The 18,276-nt window shown below is 51.7% G+C and overlaps 5 protein-coding genes; 3 read left to right on the top strand and 2 right to left on the bottom strand.

Annotated features, from left to right (window-relative positions):
- The first annotated feature begins 6,818 nt into the window (after positions 1-6,818).
- Positions 6,819-12,931, top strand: CHC_T00008293001 (WD40-repeat containing protein). XM_005718994.1 is given in 2 exon segments: positions 6,819-12,764; positions 12,765-12,931. 1 exon segment carries the CDS (start codon positions 6,819-6,821, stop codon positions 12,762-12,764), a length of 5,946 nt encoding a protein of 1,981 aa, XP_005719051.1. The 3' UTR covers positions 12,765-12,931.
- A 90-nt stretch (positions 12,932-13,021) lies between these two features.
- CHC_T00000118001 (hypothetical protein) lies at positions 13,022-13,309 on the bottom strand. Its single transcript, XM_005718993.1, has one exon. The coding sequence runs from the start codon at positions 13,307-13,309 to the stop codon at positions 13,022-13,024; it is 288 nt and encodes a 95-aa protein (XP_005719050.1).
- A 761-nt stretch (positions 13,310-14,070) lies between these two features.
- Positions 14,071-14,494, bottom strand: CHC_T00000117001 (hypothetical protein). XM_005718992.1 is given in 2 exon segments: positions 14,071-14,212; positions 14,213-14,494. 1 exon segment carries the CDS (start codon positions 14,492-14,494, stop codon positions 14,213-14,215), a length of 282 nt encoding a protein of 93 aa, XP_005719049.1. The 3' UTR covers positions 14,071-14,212.
- A 192-nt stretch (positions 14,495-14,686) lies between these two features.
- On the top strand, positions 14,687-15,088 carry CHC_T00000116001 (hypothetical protein). The gene has a single exon (XM_005718991.1). It carries the CDS (start codon positions 14,687-14,689, stop codon positions 15,086-15,088), a length of 402 nt encoding a protein of 133 aa, XP_005719048.1.
- A 2,891-nt stretch (positions 15,089-17,979) lies between these two features.
- CHC_T00000115001 (hypothetical protein) overlaps positions 17,980-18,276 on the top strand; it is a 1,152-nt gene continuing 855 nt past the window's right edge. The window contains exon 1 of the mRNA XM_005718990.1: positions 17,980-18,276. This exon is cut by the window's right edge and continues 855 nt beyond it. Within this exon, the coding sequence (XP_005719047.1) occupies positions 17,980-18,276 (297 nt within the window).

The raw sequence follows: 18,276 nt of genomic DNA, 5'->3' as shown, positions 1-18,276 counted from the left end.
ATTGCACCCAGAATTTCCTTTTTTTCAATGGCGAGCTGCTTCTCCAAACCAGCATGCAGTTCCCGCATGACTCGAAGTACTCCGTGGTTAGAGTCTTCCCCAAGTGCTCGAGCCAAATGGGGGCCCCTGGGCTGACTCGGCAAGGAACCTGCCATGCACTCACGACGCGTGGGAACGACGACGTCTTCCACATCTTGAGTTTCGGCGACCCCGTCCATCTCTGCTGCACTAGCCTGCACACTCTCGTCTACGTACTCCTCTGGCTCGCGTCCATGGAGCTCGAGCAACTGACGGTTCGCCCGTTTGCGTTCTGTGTGTTCATCTTCCTCGCCATGATCTCCATCCCCGAACAAAAGGGAAAAGTCTTCACCCGGAGACGAACCGATGGCGCGCTTGCGCTTGCCCGCACGCGGAGGTGCTCCATCAGACGGACCACTTCCCTGACTTCGAACGGGAAGCGAGCACGTGTGAGATGGCGGACTGCCTTGGGGTGTCCTGACTGTATTGCTTGAAACCCGCCGGGATTCCTGCCCAGCCGCTGCGGGAGTAGCTTCGGCCGCAACACGAGGAGATGACCGGCGTTCCGCGGGGACCTGAGCCCCAGGCGCTTGGCTGTTAGACTTCCGAGATGTCAGAGGTCCCTTCTGCTGAGACAAGTGGCTTCGCTGATTGCCTGAAGCAGCGAGTTTCATGGCTGCAGAACGCGAATGAGCACGCCCTGCCTTCTTCCCAGACCTTTTTCGGGGGGTCATTGAGCCTCAGTAGGAACACAGGATGCGCAAAGTCGGGAAGCAAAGGAAAAATGATGGCGAGAGGACTCAATCAGTTGAGAAAACGTGAAAAGGTCGATGAACGCCTCTGGTACTAGCGCGGGTTAGGCATGAGCTTATTCTGGTACGAGCACTTGAAGGTTAAGGACATCACGGGCAAGCGCTGGTTTAGTAGGCAGCAGAATAGCACATCACTTTGCTACATCGAGGTATCAAAAAAACATTTCCGTTACAACTATGGTACTCCAGCAAAAATTCTGATCCAGTCACTGGCCGGAACCAGAAACGCCCCTCATCCCCGTGCTGAATGGGAACGGCCAAAAAAGCTGGCAAAAGATGGCTGCCCGCGAACCAATGACCCACGGGCCACCGTTCATTGCTGGCAAAAATCCAGCATTTTTTGGCCCCAAAAATAGCAACATCATTGCTTTTATTAAATTTATCATAAATCTGACCTTCCTGTGGAAGCAGGAGCAAACGATGGAGCGATAAATTCTTTATTTGTCGGGGACCGTGGTAACACGCACTTGCGAGTGGACTACATCAAAAGACTTGGTCTAGTATGTCAAAGAGGCAACGACATGCTCGGTGACAGTCCAGATGGTCTGTTCGGGCTTCTGGGAACTTCTAATGAAATTATTTGCGCGGTTATTGAGGTTAAGACCATGACCTCTCCACGGACCATTGAAGACGCAAAACAAGTCACTGATTGCCGCAGTCGACTTTTTCATATAGCAGCTATTGGAACGTCAACTGAAGATAACAGTTATTTTCAAGAGGTGGTACCGAGCACGCCTTACAGACTTCAATGTCTGCACCACACAGTTGTTTTTGGGGTAGACCAAGTTCTATTTGTAGTTGCAAAAGGGAGCTCCATGGGCACTGGAAAAATTCAGTATGCAGTCCTTTTACAGTTCTCCCAACTGCTGACAAATTCATACCAACATTGCCTTGAAGAAATTCAGTTGGCCGCATTTAAGTGGGTGGGATTACCCTCTTCAAGTATACCGCAAGAATACGACGATATGTTGCAGGCATCATTTGCTTCTGACCTCCACAGTTTTGCATCCTTCTACGGGCTTAGCATGGCATACAAAAAACTGGTACGAGATAGAGGCATGCCTCTGCCTCCTGCTCGAATGTTAAGGCCTACACTGCTGGTTTACTGGAACTCTTTAAACGGCGGCGTTGACGAGTACAGTAGAGCAATGAAGTCTTTGACAAAGACCAACACGTCCGAGAATCCAATCGTTAGCGTGATTGGACGTATCTTATGTTCTCAGGTTAACAACGCGGCTATTTTACACCGCCTAGCAGTTGCAAGAAGCAAGGGGCTACTTACGAGTTGTTATGTGGCAAGCAACACCAGTAGGTCCGGATATACCAAATTACGTCATAGTATAACGCAGTGTGAGACGTTCAGTGCTTTTGTTAGAGGCCTTGCAGCTGAAGTTAATGACTACTACATGTTATGTAGTGGGCGACGTACGTCGCAGAACGCTTCTTCGCCAGTCCTACATGGTCCAGAACCTATGTCTTTAAAGCCAATGTATGGCTCTGAAGCTGCCAAAAAATACAACAGAGCAACAGACAAAGCGCGAAGATTAAGTTCAACACCGATACATCGCACTGTCAAAGGACAAGCGACATACTGCTCTCTTTGCTCTTACACTCATGTTTTTAAGTATAGAGGGAAGCGCTATACAAAGAAAAATGGACCAAGAGAGCGAAAGTGGTGCGTAGTTTGTAGGCAAGCAATATGTACAAAATGTTGGGAAGAGTGGCACTCCGTGGACACATTGGTTCGCGCGTCTATAACGGAAGCAGAGAAAAGTACATTTCAGTATACAGTGAGAGCCAAACATAGCAGCCAGGGACAAGAATCTGAAGATGTTTGAAGAATATTTGCTTCTAACCTGTCTGCACGTCTTTTCGCAGGCGGGCATCGCCCGTATCAGTCCGCAAATAGCACCATTATGTCTATCTACTCAGTCTGTAAACTTTATCGGTAATGCATGCAGGAGAGTTTCCCCGTGAACTCGTACGGCAACAGAACCGCACCAGAACGTGAAAAACTGGATTGATCCAGTGCGAAGCCACTTCGCACCTGGGCGGACACATGGAACTTTATGACTTCCAACGTTTCGAAAAAGCTGCTCAATGCCAAACGTAGAACATGGTGACGCCGGAATGTGTAGACGTATCGGGCAGCGTGCAGGATTTTTATTCAGGACAAGGGAGGTCACTCGGGGAATGGGTCTCACTGAGTGATGATCACTTATCATTTGGGTAATGATCACTATGAGAGATGAACTCTGGCCATGAGTGATGTCACTGCCCTGTGTTGAACAGATGATGTTGAGTGATGATCACGCTGAGTGATTCACTCTTGCCATGAGTGGCGTCACTGAAATAGAGCGCTCATCAGCAAGGGCGGCATATCTCCGCATTGCAACTGCCGACTCAGCCCTCGCTGCGGAACCCTCACCTTGTGCTCTGCTTTTAGTTCTCCTTTCCTCGTTTTGTGCTCGTTTTTCTTCCCTTTCTTTGAGAGCTTGCAAAACAAGTTCGCTTGTCAAATGAGCTCCATTTGCAGTACTGATCCTGACCCGCCCTTCCTCCTCCACGTCTGCATCCCTCAGTAAAGATCTCTCGATTTTGTTGAAAGCAAAAATAAGTTTCTCGACAGTAACCTCGTCACCAACTTTAAAAAGTCTGGAAAGTGCGTTTATATCTGTTCCGTTTTTTCCCTTGCTCCAGAGCCCGCACTTAGAAAAACCCACCTGAATTGTCGGGCGTACAAATGACTTCAAGTACGCGTTATGAATACATGACGCAACAGTAAAGGCATTGAGCGTTGAGTTTGCACGAACAGAACGATGCAACTCAGCTTGCAAGTAGGATTTGTAGGCCCCGAACACAGACACATCGAGCGGCTGGAGTTCATGGGATGTGTGTGCAGGAAGAGCAATAACTAGGATCCTGTTCTGTTTCATTAAGCTTAAAAAACGATACTGGACATGCGCAGAATACCTATCCAGAACGAGTAGCAGCCACTTACCTCCTTGACGAAGCACAGCTGTTTCCTCCACAAACCTAGCAGCCCAATTAAAAATAATTGAAGAGTCGGCTCCTGGCATCGGACGATAAAACAGGTAGCAATCCATCAGTACGGAGTGCAGGGTTTCCGTTTTTCCTCTAATCGTTCGGTAGTGTGGTTTCTGCCCTGGGAAAATGATAACCGGCTTGTACGGCTTTCCATCTGCTGACACGATTGGCATTATAGTAACTCTATCAGGTGCACCCTTTGTGCGAACTGTTTTTTGTAGCAGAACTACGTTCTGTCTTCTAACGCCCTTGCGAAGACAGCGACCTACAATTTTCGCCAACGACATTCCAGACTGATCCATATTGAACACTTGAGCAGGAGATGAAATATTAAACCGAGTCATAGCAGCACGCACTCTACATATGTGTGCCGTGACATTGAGAGGAGAGAGTGCATCCAACCGCCGACTCTCAACCTGCCTTACGTGATGGTACCTCAATCCGTTCCTTGCATGAAGTTATTGATGAATTTTTGAGAAGGTCTGTCGTGTTTGAATTTAAATTCACTTTGTTCTGCCGGAGCAAGCATTTCTCGGAATTGTACAATAAGGTCCATGACGCCGTTTCTTGTCAGTGGCGTATTGTTTTCCACATAGTAAGATGCTGCTTCAGCGAGCAAAAGTTCGTGTAGTTCTGGTATTGCGTGTGGCCTTCCAGGGGAAACTAGGAGGATATGGATGTCAGCAGGCGATTGTGGTTGAGAATTCGGGGCATTAGCGCAACAGTGACGGAACGCCGTTCTAATCTTCGAGACGGAAACCTTGTGCTTGATTGCTAGAGACTTGTAAGGGGTAGGGGACTCTGTCTTCCGATCGACAACGGCTTCCCGAAGACGAAACGTTTCGGAGTCCATCGTTGAAGAGGTGGAGGTTCTTTGCAGTTCTTTGCAAATAGAAGGATATATAGTGTCGTGTGTCACGAAAAGGCGCCAATTTTTGAATCGCAGGGGAGTTTGGCCTTTGTCCATTGCCATAAATCGTGGAATAGGGGACTATATTTTGAGAAAGACGAAGTTGTGTTAAGAGAACAGTGTTTCGGTGTCGGGGTTCGCGGGAAATGCTGGGCTGACGATCAAAATTTCGACATGTCAAATTTATCCGATTTGCTAAATTAAGGCATGTACTGTTACCTCGGAGTGGAGGCTGCGCTGCCGGTAATATATGAGCGCACGCGCAGAGATGAATAAAAAGAGGGGCACTACACGACCAACCCTCACTTTACACAATTCCCAATCCTTCTCCCCGAGCCCTCACCTTACACCACTTTCCCATCTCTCGTTCCCCTAAGCATACAACACTTTCCCATCTCTCGTTCCCCTAAGCATACAACACTTTCGTCCAAGTTGGTTGGGTGGGACGTAAACACAGTAAAGTTAGATAAATCAATAACGTTGCCCGTAAAGTCGCGAAAACACGTGTTTTGGCCACGAGTTTGCTCGGATGTTCTAACGTTGTCCGTAAAGTCGCGAAGACACGTGTTTTGGCCGCGAGTTTGCTCGGATTTTCTGATTGCAAAATTTTCGGACAGGTAGGGGTTGTCTACTGGCTACGAGTGCAGACACGCTCCGAGTGCAGATATGAGCACCGAGGCTTCCCGAGGGCATCATATCGCAGCACGAGGCAGCGTGTCCGCACGATGTAAGCCAGGAGACAATATGCTTGTCTCCCGGCTGCTACCGCGACTGTCAGCCATCGTAATTACAGTGGGTTCGAGTAAAATTGTTGGATTGCTTATTGTCTGCACTGTGGTGCAGACATTTTCGGCAGTAGTGCAGACATCCGCAATTTTTGCACTGCGCTCAACCCCACCAAGCCCTTTTGAGTTTGCCCTCGTTTGTCCCCGCTGTCACGGTGCGTATGTCTCCTCAGCCGGTAGACAACGAGTTTTGCAAAACTCACAGCATACCGAAAACTCGGGACATGTGAGTTTTCCACGGGGTTTCACATCCGCCTGATTACTGTACGGCAGTGCCGGATCGACCCGTCTTGAAGGAAAACAAAGTGGGGTTTCCGCTCTCTCATCAGTACAAACGAGTCTCATACTGCACGGTTCGTATCGGTTTGCGTCATGGACGCCCCTATCACTTCATCTATCCAGAGTCCATCACGGATCGAAGCACCACAAGATCCGCCACATATGCCGCTAAAGCAATCGCAGAAGACAGACAGGTAGAAGCTTCTAAAAAGCGGTCCTCTCTAAACGGCCCCCCTCAGGCCGTCAAGAAGACGAAACACATCGCCCTTTCGACTGAGAACTATTCTATCCTTGTGGCGAGCTACAATATTCGCTTCGGCGAGTATTCGCCCGGGTGCACGTGATCCGTCGGACGGCACAACGATGTACCAGACTTGCGTTTGTTGTGGGCAGGTACCTTGCTGGAGGTCAGTCCGCAAAACTGGTGGTGGGATTTTTCAAACTCGGGTTTACTTTACGTCCAGCGAGTTTGTGGGCCAATGGAAAATAACGAACGTTTCATGATTCTTTTCATGTTTTAGGGTGAGTGCGTCTTTCCCCGCTGGAATCACACGAACATTCTGTGAGTGGAGAAATTGCCAAAATATATCAAATTGTTGATGTGCTAGATTTTATGGATTTTTTAGGGTTGACGCTTGGACGTTTCTGGAAGCGCTCGCCGAGGGAAATAAAAGTTTCTGGAGGCTGCGGTGAAAGCTGCGACGGGGACCACCCAGAAACCCCCCCCCCCCCCCAGTTCCCGACCAACACATTCATTTTCCAAAAAACAAGCGAAAGCACATCAGCTCATCCTACTGATCCACACGACCGTCGCCACTGTTTCCGCTTTCGTCCACAACGACAAGAGTGCCGCGCGCTGAACGCGGCTTTCAACTTTCGCATCCCTGTTTTTCTAACAGCCGGTGCCGTTCTCACGGAAATCACACTCCGCTCCTCACCAACTTGTCTTTACGTATTCACAAAAAAATGCAGGAAAGCTTCCGGCAAGAGACGGGACCAAGTAGAAAACGGCGAAAGATACAGTCTCCCGATGTGTTCATAAGCCATGCTGGCCCGGACAAGGTACTCATCGCAGATCTCCTTTCCGAGAAATTGCAAGCTCATGGTTTAAATTGCTTCCTCGACAAAATCTCGATGGAGCCCGGGGACTACGCACGGGATGAAATGACGAAGGCTATGGAATCTGCGAAGGTCGGTGTTTTCATTCTTTCTCCCGAGTTTGCGGCTCGAAAGTGGACGATGAGGGAACTGCGTTGCTTCCTACGCCGACGGAGTGAGGCGATAGGGAGTGGGATGCGACCACCGACATTGATTCCGGTGTTTTACAGACTAAGTATTCGTGAATGCAGAGAGTTGGATCCAAATCGCTACTGGGATGATGAAAGAAAGAATATTTTTGAAGTTGAGAAGTTTTTTAGCGACGAACGACAGCGCGAAGCGAGCACGGATATGGTGAAGAGGGAGCTACAAGAGCTGGCAGATTTCACTGGGATTGAAAATGAAGTAGGGGCAACAAACCTGCCGGGAGATCGATTCGGCCATGATAAAAGGGCACATCTTGTGGAGCAAGTGTTTCTGTGGGTGAAAAAGAAATGTGAGGAGGATTCAAGTGATGAAGTGAGAGAAGTTTTGAATGCAAGTGGCCAAGTTGGAACCCAAGCTGCCGTCACGTCCACCGCACGATGTGCGGTTGATAAGTTCACGCCCTGTATACACGCAGAGCACAATCCCGACGAAATATATTTGCAACTGAATTCTCGGGGGATCGATGGATCACCGAATACGTGTGAGGCGCGGCTAAAGGAGGCCGTGCTAAGTACCGATAGGAATACAAGTATAGGAGCGACGGCAACGGGGAAGGGCGGAGTCGGGAAGACATGCGCTCTTCGAGCGATTGCGCACGACGATGACATCAAGGCTCGGTTTTCAGGCGGAGTGTACTTCATGTCTTTGGGGAAAGACGCCAACGTAGGGCGGCTGATTGAGCAACTGTGTATGGCCGTAAAGGCGTCTGGTGGCAAGCAGGTGGCTGCAGAAATGCGAGAGCAAAGCGAGTTGAGCAGGGTACTGACAGAGATGCGAGCATGGTTCAACACACGTGTATGCCTGTTCATTATTGATGATGTGTGGGCCGTGAATGGTATAGATGCGTGTATTCTTCAGAAGTTGTCCACTCTCGCTGCCGCCACAGGAGACATCCGAGAGAGGAGCAGACTTCTGTATTCCACGAGGGACTCAGAGCTGAAACAGGTCGGTAAGCGAGTGACTTTCGAGCCGAGGGAAAGGGAAGGGAGCGATTCAGTTCACATGCTCATGCTCGCGAGCGGGGCGAACCCGGAGGAAGCGAATGATCCGAGGTGCAAAGAGGCCGTGAGCAAAATCTTGAAATTGTGTGCTGGTTTGCCGCTGGCTCTGAACGTAGCCGGGACGGGTGTCAGGTACATGAGAGATAGATGGGAGGGAGAAAAGTCCCAAGCGTGGGAGGCATACCTTTCGAAGATGAAGAGCCGCAACACGATTCGTAGTGAGAGTCCAGGGGATGGGTATTTGTTGTCGTTAGACGCGACATTACATGCGTCACTAGAGATTGTGGAGTCCGGCATAGGGAGCGATGCGGAGAGGTTAGGTCAGTTTTCGTTTCGAAAGATACATCGGAGTCTGTGTGTTATGAAGAAGCAAGACGGGATGCCTTTGTCGTTGGTAAGAGATTTGTGGGAGATGGACTACGAATCGGCTGAAAAGTACGCGATTCAGATGGAAAGGGTTGGTTTGGTAGACCTTCATTACGACAAGGATTGTGGGTGGGTACGGATGCATGATCTGACGCACGATTTTGCGGTGCAGGAGGCGCAGAAGGAAGAAAGTGTAACGGTTTGGTATAAGAAGTTGGCAGATGTATGCCGGCAGGGAAGAGGACTGCTTGGTATGACTGAGAGCGAGGGTAGAGAGAGCAAGGATGCAAGAGAGAAGTATGTTTTCGAGAATATATATCGCGTTCTGAAACAGGGCGGGTGTGTGGAGGAGCTGAAGAATCTATTCTTGAGTGCGCGATGGGTGAAGGCAGTGATACAGAGAGGAAGTGTGTGGCAATACGAGGAAGCTGTAAAGGATCTCAATAGCTTTTTGAGGAACACGGGAGGAAGCGAGAGCCTTTTAAGGGATACGGGAGAAGGAGATTCGGTGTATGCGATGGGATTGATGATGAGAGCTGCACGACTGAGTGTACCTTTTTGTGGTGAAAGCAGTGCAGGGATTTACTTTCAACTGTACGGAAGAATGAAGCACAGGGCATCAGAATTAGGTAGCGTGCAAAGGATACTCGAGGAAATCGAGGAACACACGCCACGACCATGGCTGCAGCCTGTGAGTGAATGTGTAGGGCGAGCGGGAGGAAGTTTGGTGGAGCAGATTGTGCTTCCGATTGTCGTCGTGTCCAAAGTCGGCATGGACTCAACGGGTGGCGTGTATGGACTCTATTCGGACCCGGGCGATACCAGGATCACAGTTTTCACACAGTCTCCGGACAAGGAAATGAAGATGACTGAATTAGGCAACGATTTTGAAACGGGGAGCCGAGAATTAACGTGCGGTTGTGTCAGTATGAGCAAACGCTATGCGGTTATCGGATATGGTGATGGGACACTACAGTTCTGGAGTGTATCGGAAAAGAAAATTTTGTGGAGTGTCTGCGGTCATGAATCGGCGGTGCGTAGCGTTGCGATGAGTGGTGATGGAAAACGTGCAGTATCTGGATCGGATGACATGAGCGTACGAGTTTGGGACGTGGACACAGGACTGCAAATCGGCGACGCATTAACTGGACACACGGGTTGGGTAGAGAGCGTTGCGATGAGTGGTGATGGAAAACGTGCAGTATCTGGATCGTATGACGACAGCGTACGAGTTTGGGACGTGGACACAGGACTGCAAATCGGCGACGCATTAACTGGACACACGGATGGGGTGGAGAGCGTTGCGATGAGTGGTGATGGAAAACGTGCAGTATCTGGATCCTTGGACGAGAGCGTACGAGTTTGGGACGTGGACACAGGACTGCAAATCGGCGACGCATTAACTGGACACACGAGTTACGTGGATAGCGTTGCGATGAGTGGTGATGGAAAACGTGCAGTATCTGGATCCCAGGACATGAGCGTACGAGTTTGGGACGTGGACACAGGACTGCAAATCGGCGACGCATTAACTGGACACACGCATTGGGTGCTTAGCGTTGGGATGAGTGGTGATGGAAAACGTGCAGTATCTGGATCGTATGACAAGAGCGTACGAGTTTGGGACGTGGACACAGGACTGCAAATCGGCGACGCATTAACTGGACACACGAGTTTGGTGTCTCGCGTTGGGATGAGTGGTGATGGAAAACGTGCAGTATCTGGATCGCGAGACAAGAGCGTACGAGTTTGGGACGTGGACACAGGACTGCAAATCGGCGACGCATTAACTGGACACACGGATTGGGTGGAGAGCGTTGCGATGAGTGGTGATGGAAAACGTGCAGTATCTGGATCCTGGGACGAGAGCGTACGAGTTTGGGACGTGGACACAGGACTGCAAATCGGCGACGCATTAACTGGACACACGGATGGGGTGGAGAGCGTTGCGATGAGTGGTGATGGAAAACGTGCAGTATCTGGATCCTTGGACGAGAGCGTACGAGTTTGGGACGTGGACACAGGACTGCAAATCGGCGACGCATTAACTGGACACACGAGTTACGTGGATAGCGTTGCGATGAGTGGTGATGGAAAACGTGCAGTATCTGGATCCCAGGACATGAGCGTACGAGTTTGGGACGTGGACACAGGACTGCAAATCGGCGACGCATTAACTGGACACACGCATTGGGTGCTTAGCGTTGGGATGAGTGGTGATGGAAAACGTGCAGTATCTGGATCGTATGACAAGAGCGTACGAGTTTGGGACGTGGACACAGGACTGCAAATCGGCGACGCATTAACTGGACACACGAGTTGGGTGTCTAGCGTTGGGATGAGTGGTGATGGAAAACGTGCAGTATCTGGATCGCGAGACAAGAGCGTACGAGTTTGGGACGTGGACACAGGACTGCAAATCGGCGACGCATTAACTGGACACACGGATTGGGTGGAGAGCGTTGCGATGAGTGGTGATGGAAAACGTGCAGTATCTGGATCCTGGGACGAGAGCGTACGAGTTTGGGACGTGGACACAGGACTGCAAATCGGCGACGCATTAACTGGACACACGGATCGGGTGGAGAGCGTTGCGATGAGTGGTGATGGAAAACGTGCAGTATCTGGATCGTATGACGAGAGCGTACGAGTTTGGGACGTGGACACCGGACTGCAAATCACCGACGCACCAACTGGACACACCGGTGAGGTGGATAGCGTTGCGATGAGTGGTGATGGAAAACGTGCAGTATCTGGATCCCGGGACATGAGCGTACGAGTTTGGGACGTGGACACAGGACTGCAAATCGGCGACGCATTAACTGGACACACGAATTGGGTGCTTAGCGTTGCGATGAGTGGTGATGGAAAACGTGCAGTATCTGGATCCTGGGACAAGAGCGTACGAGTTTGGGACGTGGACACAGGACTGCAAATTGGCGACGCATTAACTGGACACACGGGTCTGGTGTCTCACGTTGCGATGAGTGGTGATGGAAAACGTGCAGTATCTGGATCCTGGGACGAGAGCGTACGAGTTTGGGACGTGGACACGGGACTGCAAATCGGCGACGCATTAACTGGACACACGGGTGGGGTGACGAGCGTTGCGATGAGTGGTGATCGAAAACGTGCAGTATCTGGATCCCGGGACAGGAGCGTACGAGTTTGGGACGTGGACACAGGACTGCAAATCGGCGACGCATTAACTGCACACACGGAGGCGGTGTATAGCGTTGGGATGAGTGGTGATGGAAAACGTGCAGTATCTGGATCGCATGACGAGAGCGTACGAGTTTGGGACGTGGACACAGGACTGCAAATCGGCGACGCATTAACTGGACACACGGGTCTGGTGTCTCACGTTGCGATGAGTGGTGATGGAAAACGTGCAGTATCTGGATCCTGGGACGGGAGCGTACGAGTTTGGGACGTGGACACAGGACTGCAAATCGGCGACGCATTAACTGGACACACGGGTTGGGTGAATAGCGTTGCGGTGAGTGGTGATGGAAAACGTGCAGTATCTGGATCCTCGGACAGGAGCGTACGACTTTGGGACGTGGACACAGGACTGCAAATCGGCGACGCAATAACTGGACACACGGATGTTGTGGATAGTGTTGCGATGAGTGGTGATGGAAAACGTGCAGTATCTGGATCCCGGGACAGGAGCGTACGAGTTTGGGACGTGGACACAAGACTGCAAATCGGCGACGCACTAACTGGACACACGGCGACGGTGTCTAGCGTTGGGATGAGTGGTGATGGAAAACGTGCAGTATCTGGATCGTATGACGAGAGCGTACGAATTTGGGACGTGGACACAGGACTGCAAATCGGCGACGCATTAACTGGACACACGGGTGGGGTGACGAGCGTTGCGATGAGTGGTGATGGAAAACGTGCAGTATCTAGGTCGTCTGATGGGGGCGTACGCGTTTGGGACGTGGAGAAAGGGAGTACAGTTCATCTCGGAAAGTTGAAGGACTGGCGAGATATCGTGGAGAGATTTCTGAATGCAGAGGACTTGGGTGCCGTCTCTCGCACTGGACATAGGCGCAAAAGGCTCAAAGTTTTTGAGAGCGGGGAGAAAATTGTGCATGAGCGAGAGGATGGCTCTGAGGCTGTTTTGGCGCAGCTGGAGAGGTGGGTAAACTGGTTGGAGGTAGACGATAATCATGGGGTCTTTGTTGCAGCGGCCGGCCACCGGGTGGCTATTATGAAGCTAGTGGTCTAGGTGTGTATAGGTCTAGGTGTGTATATTCTACTTCCCTTGTCCTCTGGGCCAGACACAGACGTTTCTATTGTACGGTACGTGGTGGCACCTGTGGTGGGGATAGCCTGTTTGGTTTTTTTACATGTAAAGTCTTGAGAATTCCGGTTTATTGACCGCGTCGTCTGGAATCTTCTGCAGCGTGCAAAAGGGAGAAATACGTGAGCTGTCTTCAGGAAACGTCAGTGGGGGCGAAACGCAGCCTGATGCGCGCTACTGTCTCATGGCGATGCTATGGCCCCTGTCCCATGAGCATGAGAAATGCATGGGACATATGCACGGGTTGACGATGAATACGTAGGATACACGATGGAAATCGATTCATCCCGTTTCGTGTGGTGAAGGCCGACAGCTTTTGAAGTTTCTGTGGAAGCGAGCGATTTCCTGCGCAATGGCGGTGGCAACAGGGAGCTCAGGCACGTCCTCAGGAGGTACGGTACCCTTCTCACTCTCTGTCTTCCTTGAGAGAGTGGCACCTTGTTTTGTAGTGCCGTGCTGTTTGCATGCATCCTTACTAAGGATGCATGCAAACAGCACGCATCCTTACTAAGGATGCATGCAAACAGCACGGCACTAGTAAGGATTCCTTACACACGAACAATGAGGTGGCCAAAACCTGTATGATAGACGTTTCAGAAATTGGTCCATTTTTGTGCGGACCGTACGTCGCTTCTTTTGACTCGTGACATCATCACACGAGGTCCGTCGTGTGTGGCGCTCTGGTTCCATTCACGGATGGGACGTTTTGCCAGGACGCACGGCCCTCCCTCTAGCTCTCGGCAGAAAAGTCGCATCGGTCGTTGCTATATTTGCCTGCACCGTCTGTTCCCCTCTCGGGGGGGATTACAGGGTACCCTTGGGACTGTAGTGGTTTCTTGGGGCTTTCGCTTGCCAGCCTGTCCGCCGAATTTACAGCACGGTATGCCCCGTTCGTGCCGTACTGCGGGCGCAGGAGCTTGGCTTTTTCACTGTTGCCCATCGATGTTTTCCCTAGCAGGATATTGACATATAGAGAGACAGTACGGCGCATACGTATGGGAATGAGTATGGGAATGAGTATGGGAATGAGAGGCGTTCATTGAAGAGATGGTGCGAGATGCACGGTTCTGTATCAAAATGAAACAAGAGCAACGCACGACCGCAGCGCTAAAATGAAAAAAAGTAGGAGAAGGGTCCGAGTAGCTACGGTGCGTCACTCTCTCCTGTCTCAGCCGGCTTCAACGATAGCAACAAGGGCAAAAAAAGAGCGTCAGGCGCTGTCGTTAGTATGTACACGTCAATAGTTTGTTTTATGCTCCCAAACCAGGGGGGGAGAGAGATGCACAACTGTTAGCGAAAACACTGGCACTACTATATACACACAGGAGGTTTTTGTCAAGAAGCGACAAAAAAACCACCCTCGAGAGATGCTATCACCGATTCATACCTGGGACGACCTGGGGCGGCTCCATATCATCTTCGTCCTTGATCCGTCCCTTTACCCGGGGCCATGCATCCGCAAGCTTCTTGCGGCAGTCGTACCGGATAACTGTTCCAAACCTGCGCCCTCTGTGCTTTTGCCAAAACCGAACCAAGGCGGCCTCCCTGGTCTTCTTCTTAAACTCACGTATGGGTTCCTGCTTCTCGTGCTCGATGCGAAGCTTTCTGTGTGCCTGGGTCTCGGGCTGGACGGGGCCCTGGGGGCGGTGTTGCATGTGGGCGGCGTGGGCGGGCTGCATGACCATGCCCTGAGGAAAGGCCGGGTGCTGGGCACCGGCAAACATGACCATGCGTTGCGGGGCATGGGCATCATTTGCGGGTGCTGGCCGGTCATGAACATGCCGTGCAGGTGTTGGTGGGGTGCGATGTGAGGAAGAAGGGCTGAGCCGGGTGGTGGATGGGAGAACATGCTGTCGGGCATGTCCTCCGTCTCCCCTGACGGCCGCTACCCGTCGGCCTTCACTTTGCCGGACGCGCGTTCCGGCGCCCAGCTCGGCGCCCTTACGGGCGGCAGGGTCGGCATCGCATTTAATGGCGTCGAGATGGCCCTGCTTGGGCTCACCATCGCCATTCGTGCAAACTTTGCACCCAAGAAAGGCGCCGAGGAGGTGCCGCTATACACCCTGATCACCCTCGGGGTGACGCCACCGCGGACGAAAAACCTTGTCCAATTTTCCAACCACCAACTTTTAGGCCATTGGGCAAGATTGGCATACCCCACCGCGCCTCTACGATTCCCAAAGTTCGGAAATTGCGCAAGATTCTCGCCCAAACCAAAAATGTTCCTAAAAAACAGTCTGCAAATTTAACAGATTTTCATCGTGCTGACAGTTGTACCGAAAGGGACGTCCCCTTTGGTAGAACTGAGTTGACAGGCTGATGTTGACATCAGGCTGACATCAGCCTGTCAACATCAGCCCGTACGCACAGCGTGCCCAGACTGCCCAGACACTTGGCTGTGGACGCCAGAGCACAGTCGCAGGTTGTGCTTTTCTCTCTTGAGCGCGACATTGTTCCCGCCCGCGACAGATTGGGAATGCAGCGGTGGGGTCCAGTCCCATGGCAGACCCCCTTTGCCCAAATCGTCGCTTGCCCAAGCGATAGTCGAGCCAATTAAAATGTGCCAGCTGTCAACGTTTTGGAGTTTTGGGCGAGCCGCGGTGGGGTCACCCTCGTGGTGCCGCTTGCTACGGCGTTTGTGATACCGGGGGGTCCCACGACATAGTGCCATACCAGAACAGACCTCGACAAGTGGCACTATTGCGTGGGTGGCACTATACTGAAGCCGCATTTTTCCTACAAATTGGGAATGTTAGAAAGACATATCATTAATTGCTTTGAAACAAATATACGTGTAGACGTGTAACCGAGCTCTAGCTCTAGCTATAGCACTATATCGGGGGAGGCACTACTCCAAGTAGCACTATTGCGCGACCCCCCCCTGTACAGCAGTCTACGACAGAATCAACTTGCGCACGTACAGTACTACAAAGTACTGTAATGTTGCGGCAATTCCTCCGCGAGATACCGAGCGACCTGTGCCAACGAGAATCCACTCGTCTTCGTCTTTATTCTTCACAAGTCTGCTGCCGTCCCCTCCCCTATCTGCTCCAGGGACGGCTCTTAAGTAATCTATGCCCAGGGGCTGTCCTCTCTTCCCCCGACCTCTCCTGGCGCCCCCTTTCCCTTCAGCTTCCCTCTGCCCCAGTCCTGGCGCCCTCCTCCTGCCCCTTTCCTTTCACCCACACGGCCGGTGGCCTCCCCCGTCTTCTTGTCCCGGTCCCAGTTCCCTCGCAGCCACGGGTTTCCCTTCATCCTCCCTCTGTCTATCGCCGACAGTTCCCCACGCGCATGATCCCGCCACTTCTACTGCATTTCGGTTGGTACGCCTCGGTTCCGGCCGTGTCCGCTTTGATTCGCCTTACGCGTGTCCACCTTGCCACCTGGCACCTGGGTTCATCCGTAACAGTAATGTTGTGCCCCGTCCCTTGGGTACGGTGAAACCAAGTTTTATTGTTTTATTTGGTTGAAGAGGCTGTCCGCCCGAGAGTCAATGCCGCCCTTTCTGGAGGCAGAGGGCGCCCGACACGTGTACGCATGCGCAACAGCTACCAAGTACTGTAAAGCCTTTAGAGGAAATCTGCAGCAAAATTGGAAATTGGAAAGCACTTTTGCCACGCTTACAGCATCCCCACCGGTTGGAGAATAAATGAATATCATCTTTATCACAGGGTATCATAGGGGCATATCCTAACGCATATGGTAGAATGAGCAAAGAGCTAAATATTGTCAACACTTGTCATTCAATTACTGGTGCGCATGCCCAGGTGCATTTGTTCACATTTGGCATTTTAGCTCCGACATCAACACACTCCACCGGTGTTGCCAGAGCTAAATGCAGAAACGCACTCAAATGGAGCAGTCTTCATTGGAGGAATAGTTAAATCCTCTGGATTTCGGCTGGTCTGTACCGGCCATTATTGTGATGGGAACGAGGCTCGAGATGGAATAGGCAATGATTGGGTGGGTTGGTGGGAGCATGTTCTGCTCCTGGGAGAGCGGTATGCGAAAGGGAGCGCATAAACAGGGTGGTGGTCGGGCAAGATCGCATGTACCTTGCGATCGATGCAGAAGGAGAGGCGCAGGTTGGAGAGGGAAGCGCGGCAATACGTGAGCGAAACATGTAGGAGAACGGGAAGTACTATACGAGCAGATTCCCGCGACCAGAAACCAATAACTGCTTCGCACTTGTGTCATGGACTTTTGGCTCTGGGCTATTTTCAAGGTGTAAAACCGACCGATTTGCACCCTGGAAATACCCCCGGGCTAAATAATTTTAGCTTTTGACTCCCCGGTGGAGCGGATTCAGTGAATGAGGGTGTAAAAGCTAAAATTTTACCTTTTAACTCTTTGCTCATGCCGGTGGGGATGCTCTTACTACAGTATATATTTGCCTACCAATGTCACGCCTTCACATGCATGGAGAGAATCGCTCCGCACGAGCAGGGACTCCCGCTTTCTTCGTCAGGATCCAGTTCCTCTCCGAGCCTCCCTTCGTCGACACTGCCCCGCCAGACCCCACGTCCCCTCGCAGCAACCGCTCTCCACCGCTCTCCTTACGAATGCACCTACAAAACCGTCACCATCTCCAGTCCCTCAACTTCCACAGCAAAGTCTTGGTCAAGAGCCGTCGAATGTTCAGCTCTGCAGATCCGAACGGGACCCAACTTGCCGCCCGTACGTCCCCCAATCCACACCCAACATTCCTCAAACAGCGTCTGGGGTGAGGCAGGGCGCTTTCCCGCTTTCCCGCAGCCACCAACAACCTAACGCGGGCTCCCAGCCGTCGTCAACGGTTGCCCCTGGTGCCCAGGAAAGAGTCGCAATCGAAAGTGGAGTCACCAGGGCTCCGCAACCCTGACGCCGCCTTTGATCGCACCCGGCGACCACAGGATTCCGTGCCAAGACAGGAAGGCGCTTTTTCAAATGTACACAAGTCTTTGCAGACGGGCGTTCGAAGCATGGGGGCCACGCAAAGGATGAGAATTGCACAATTTGCTTGACCGCTAAAGTGAACATGCCGGGTGGGAGCCTAACGTCACCTTTGTGAACGTCGAGCTATCAGGAAAGGCGATACAATCTGGTCCATATTCGGGAGCAGCACGTTCCTTCGCGCGAGTCAGCCACGAAGCTTCCCCACATGCGTCCGCTCCAACAGTCGCCGCCGTTTCCACTCCACCCACCTTCCCCATCCGGCCCCCTGCACCTCCTGCACCTCCACCCGAGGCTTGTACTGCCCGCGAATCTTAGTCAACTCACCCTGCAATTGGGCCAGCTTATTTTGCGAGGCCGCTGTCTGGTCACGGGCCGACTTCAAGTCTCGATTAAGGACCGTCGTCTCGCCACGAATCTCAAACAACTCCTGGGTCAACCGCGCAATGAGCAAACGCAAATCTTCCTGTGTACGCTCAATAGTTACAGGTTCGTAGACTTTGGT

Source organism: Chondrus crispus, genomic scaffold (genome assembly GCF_000350225.1).
Source record: "Chondrus crispus Stackhouse genomic scaffold, scaffold_451, whole genome shotgun sequence".
In the NCBI taxonomy this organism is placed as follows: Eukaryota; Rhodophyta; class Florideophyceae; order Gigartinales; family Gigartinaceae; genus Chondrus; species Chondrus crispus.
This window is presented reverse-complemented; position numbering and strand designations above follow the sequence as displayed.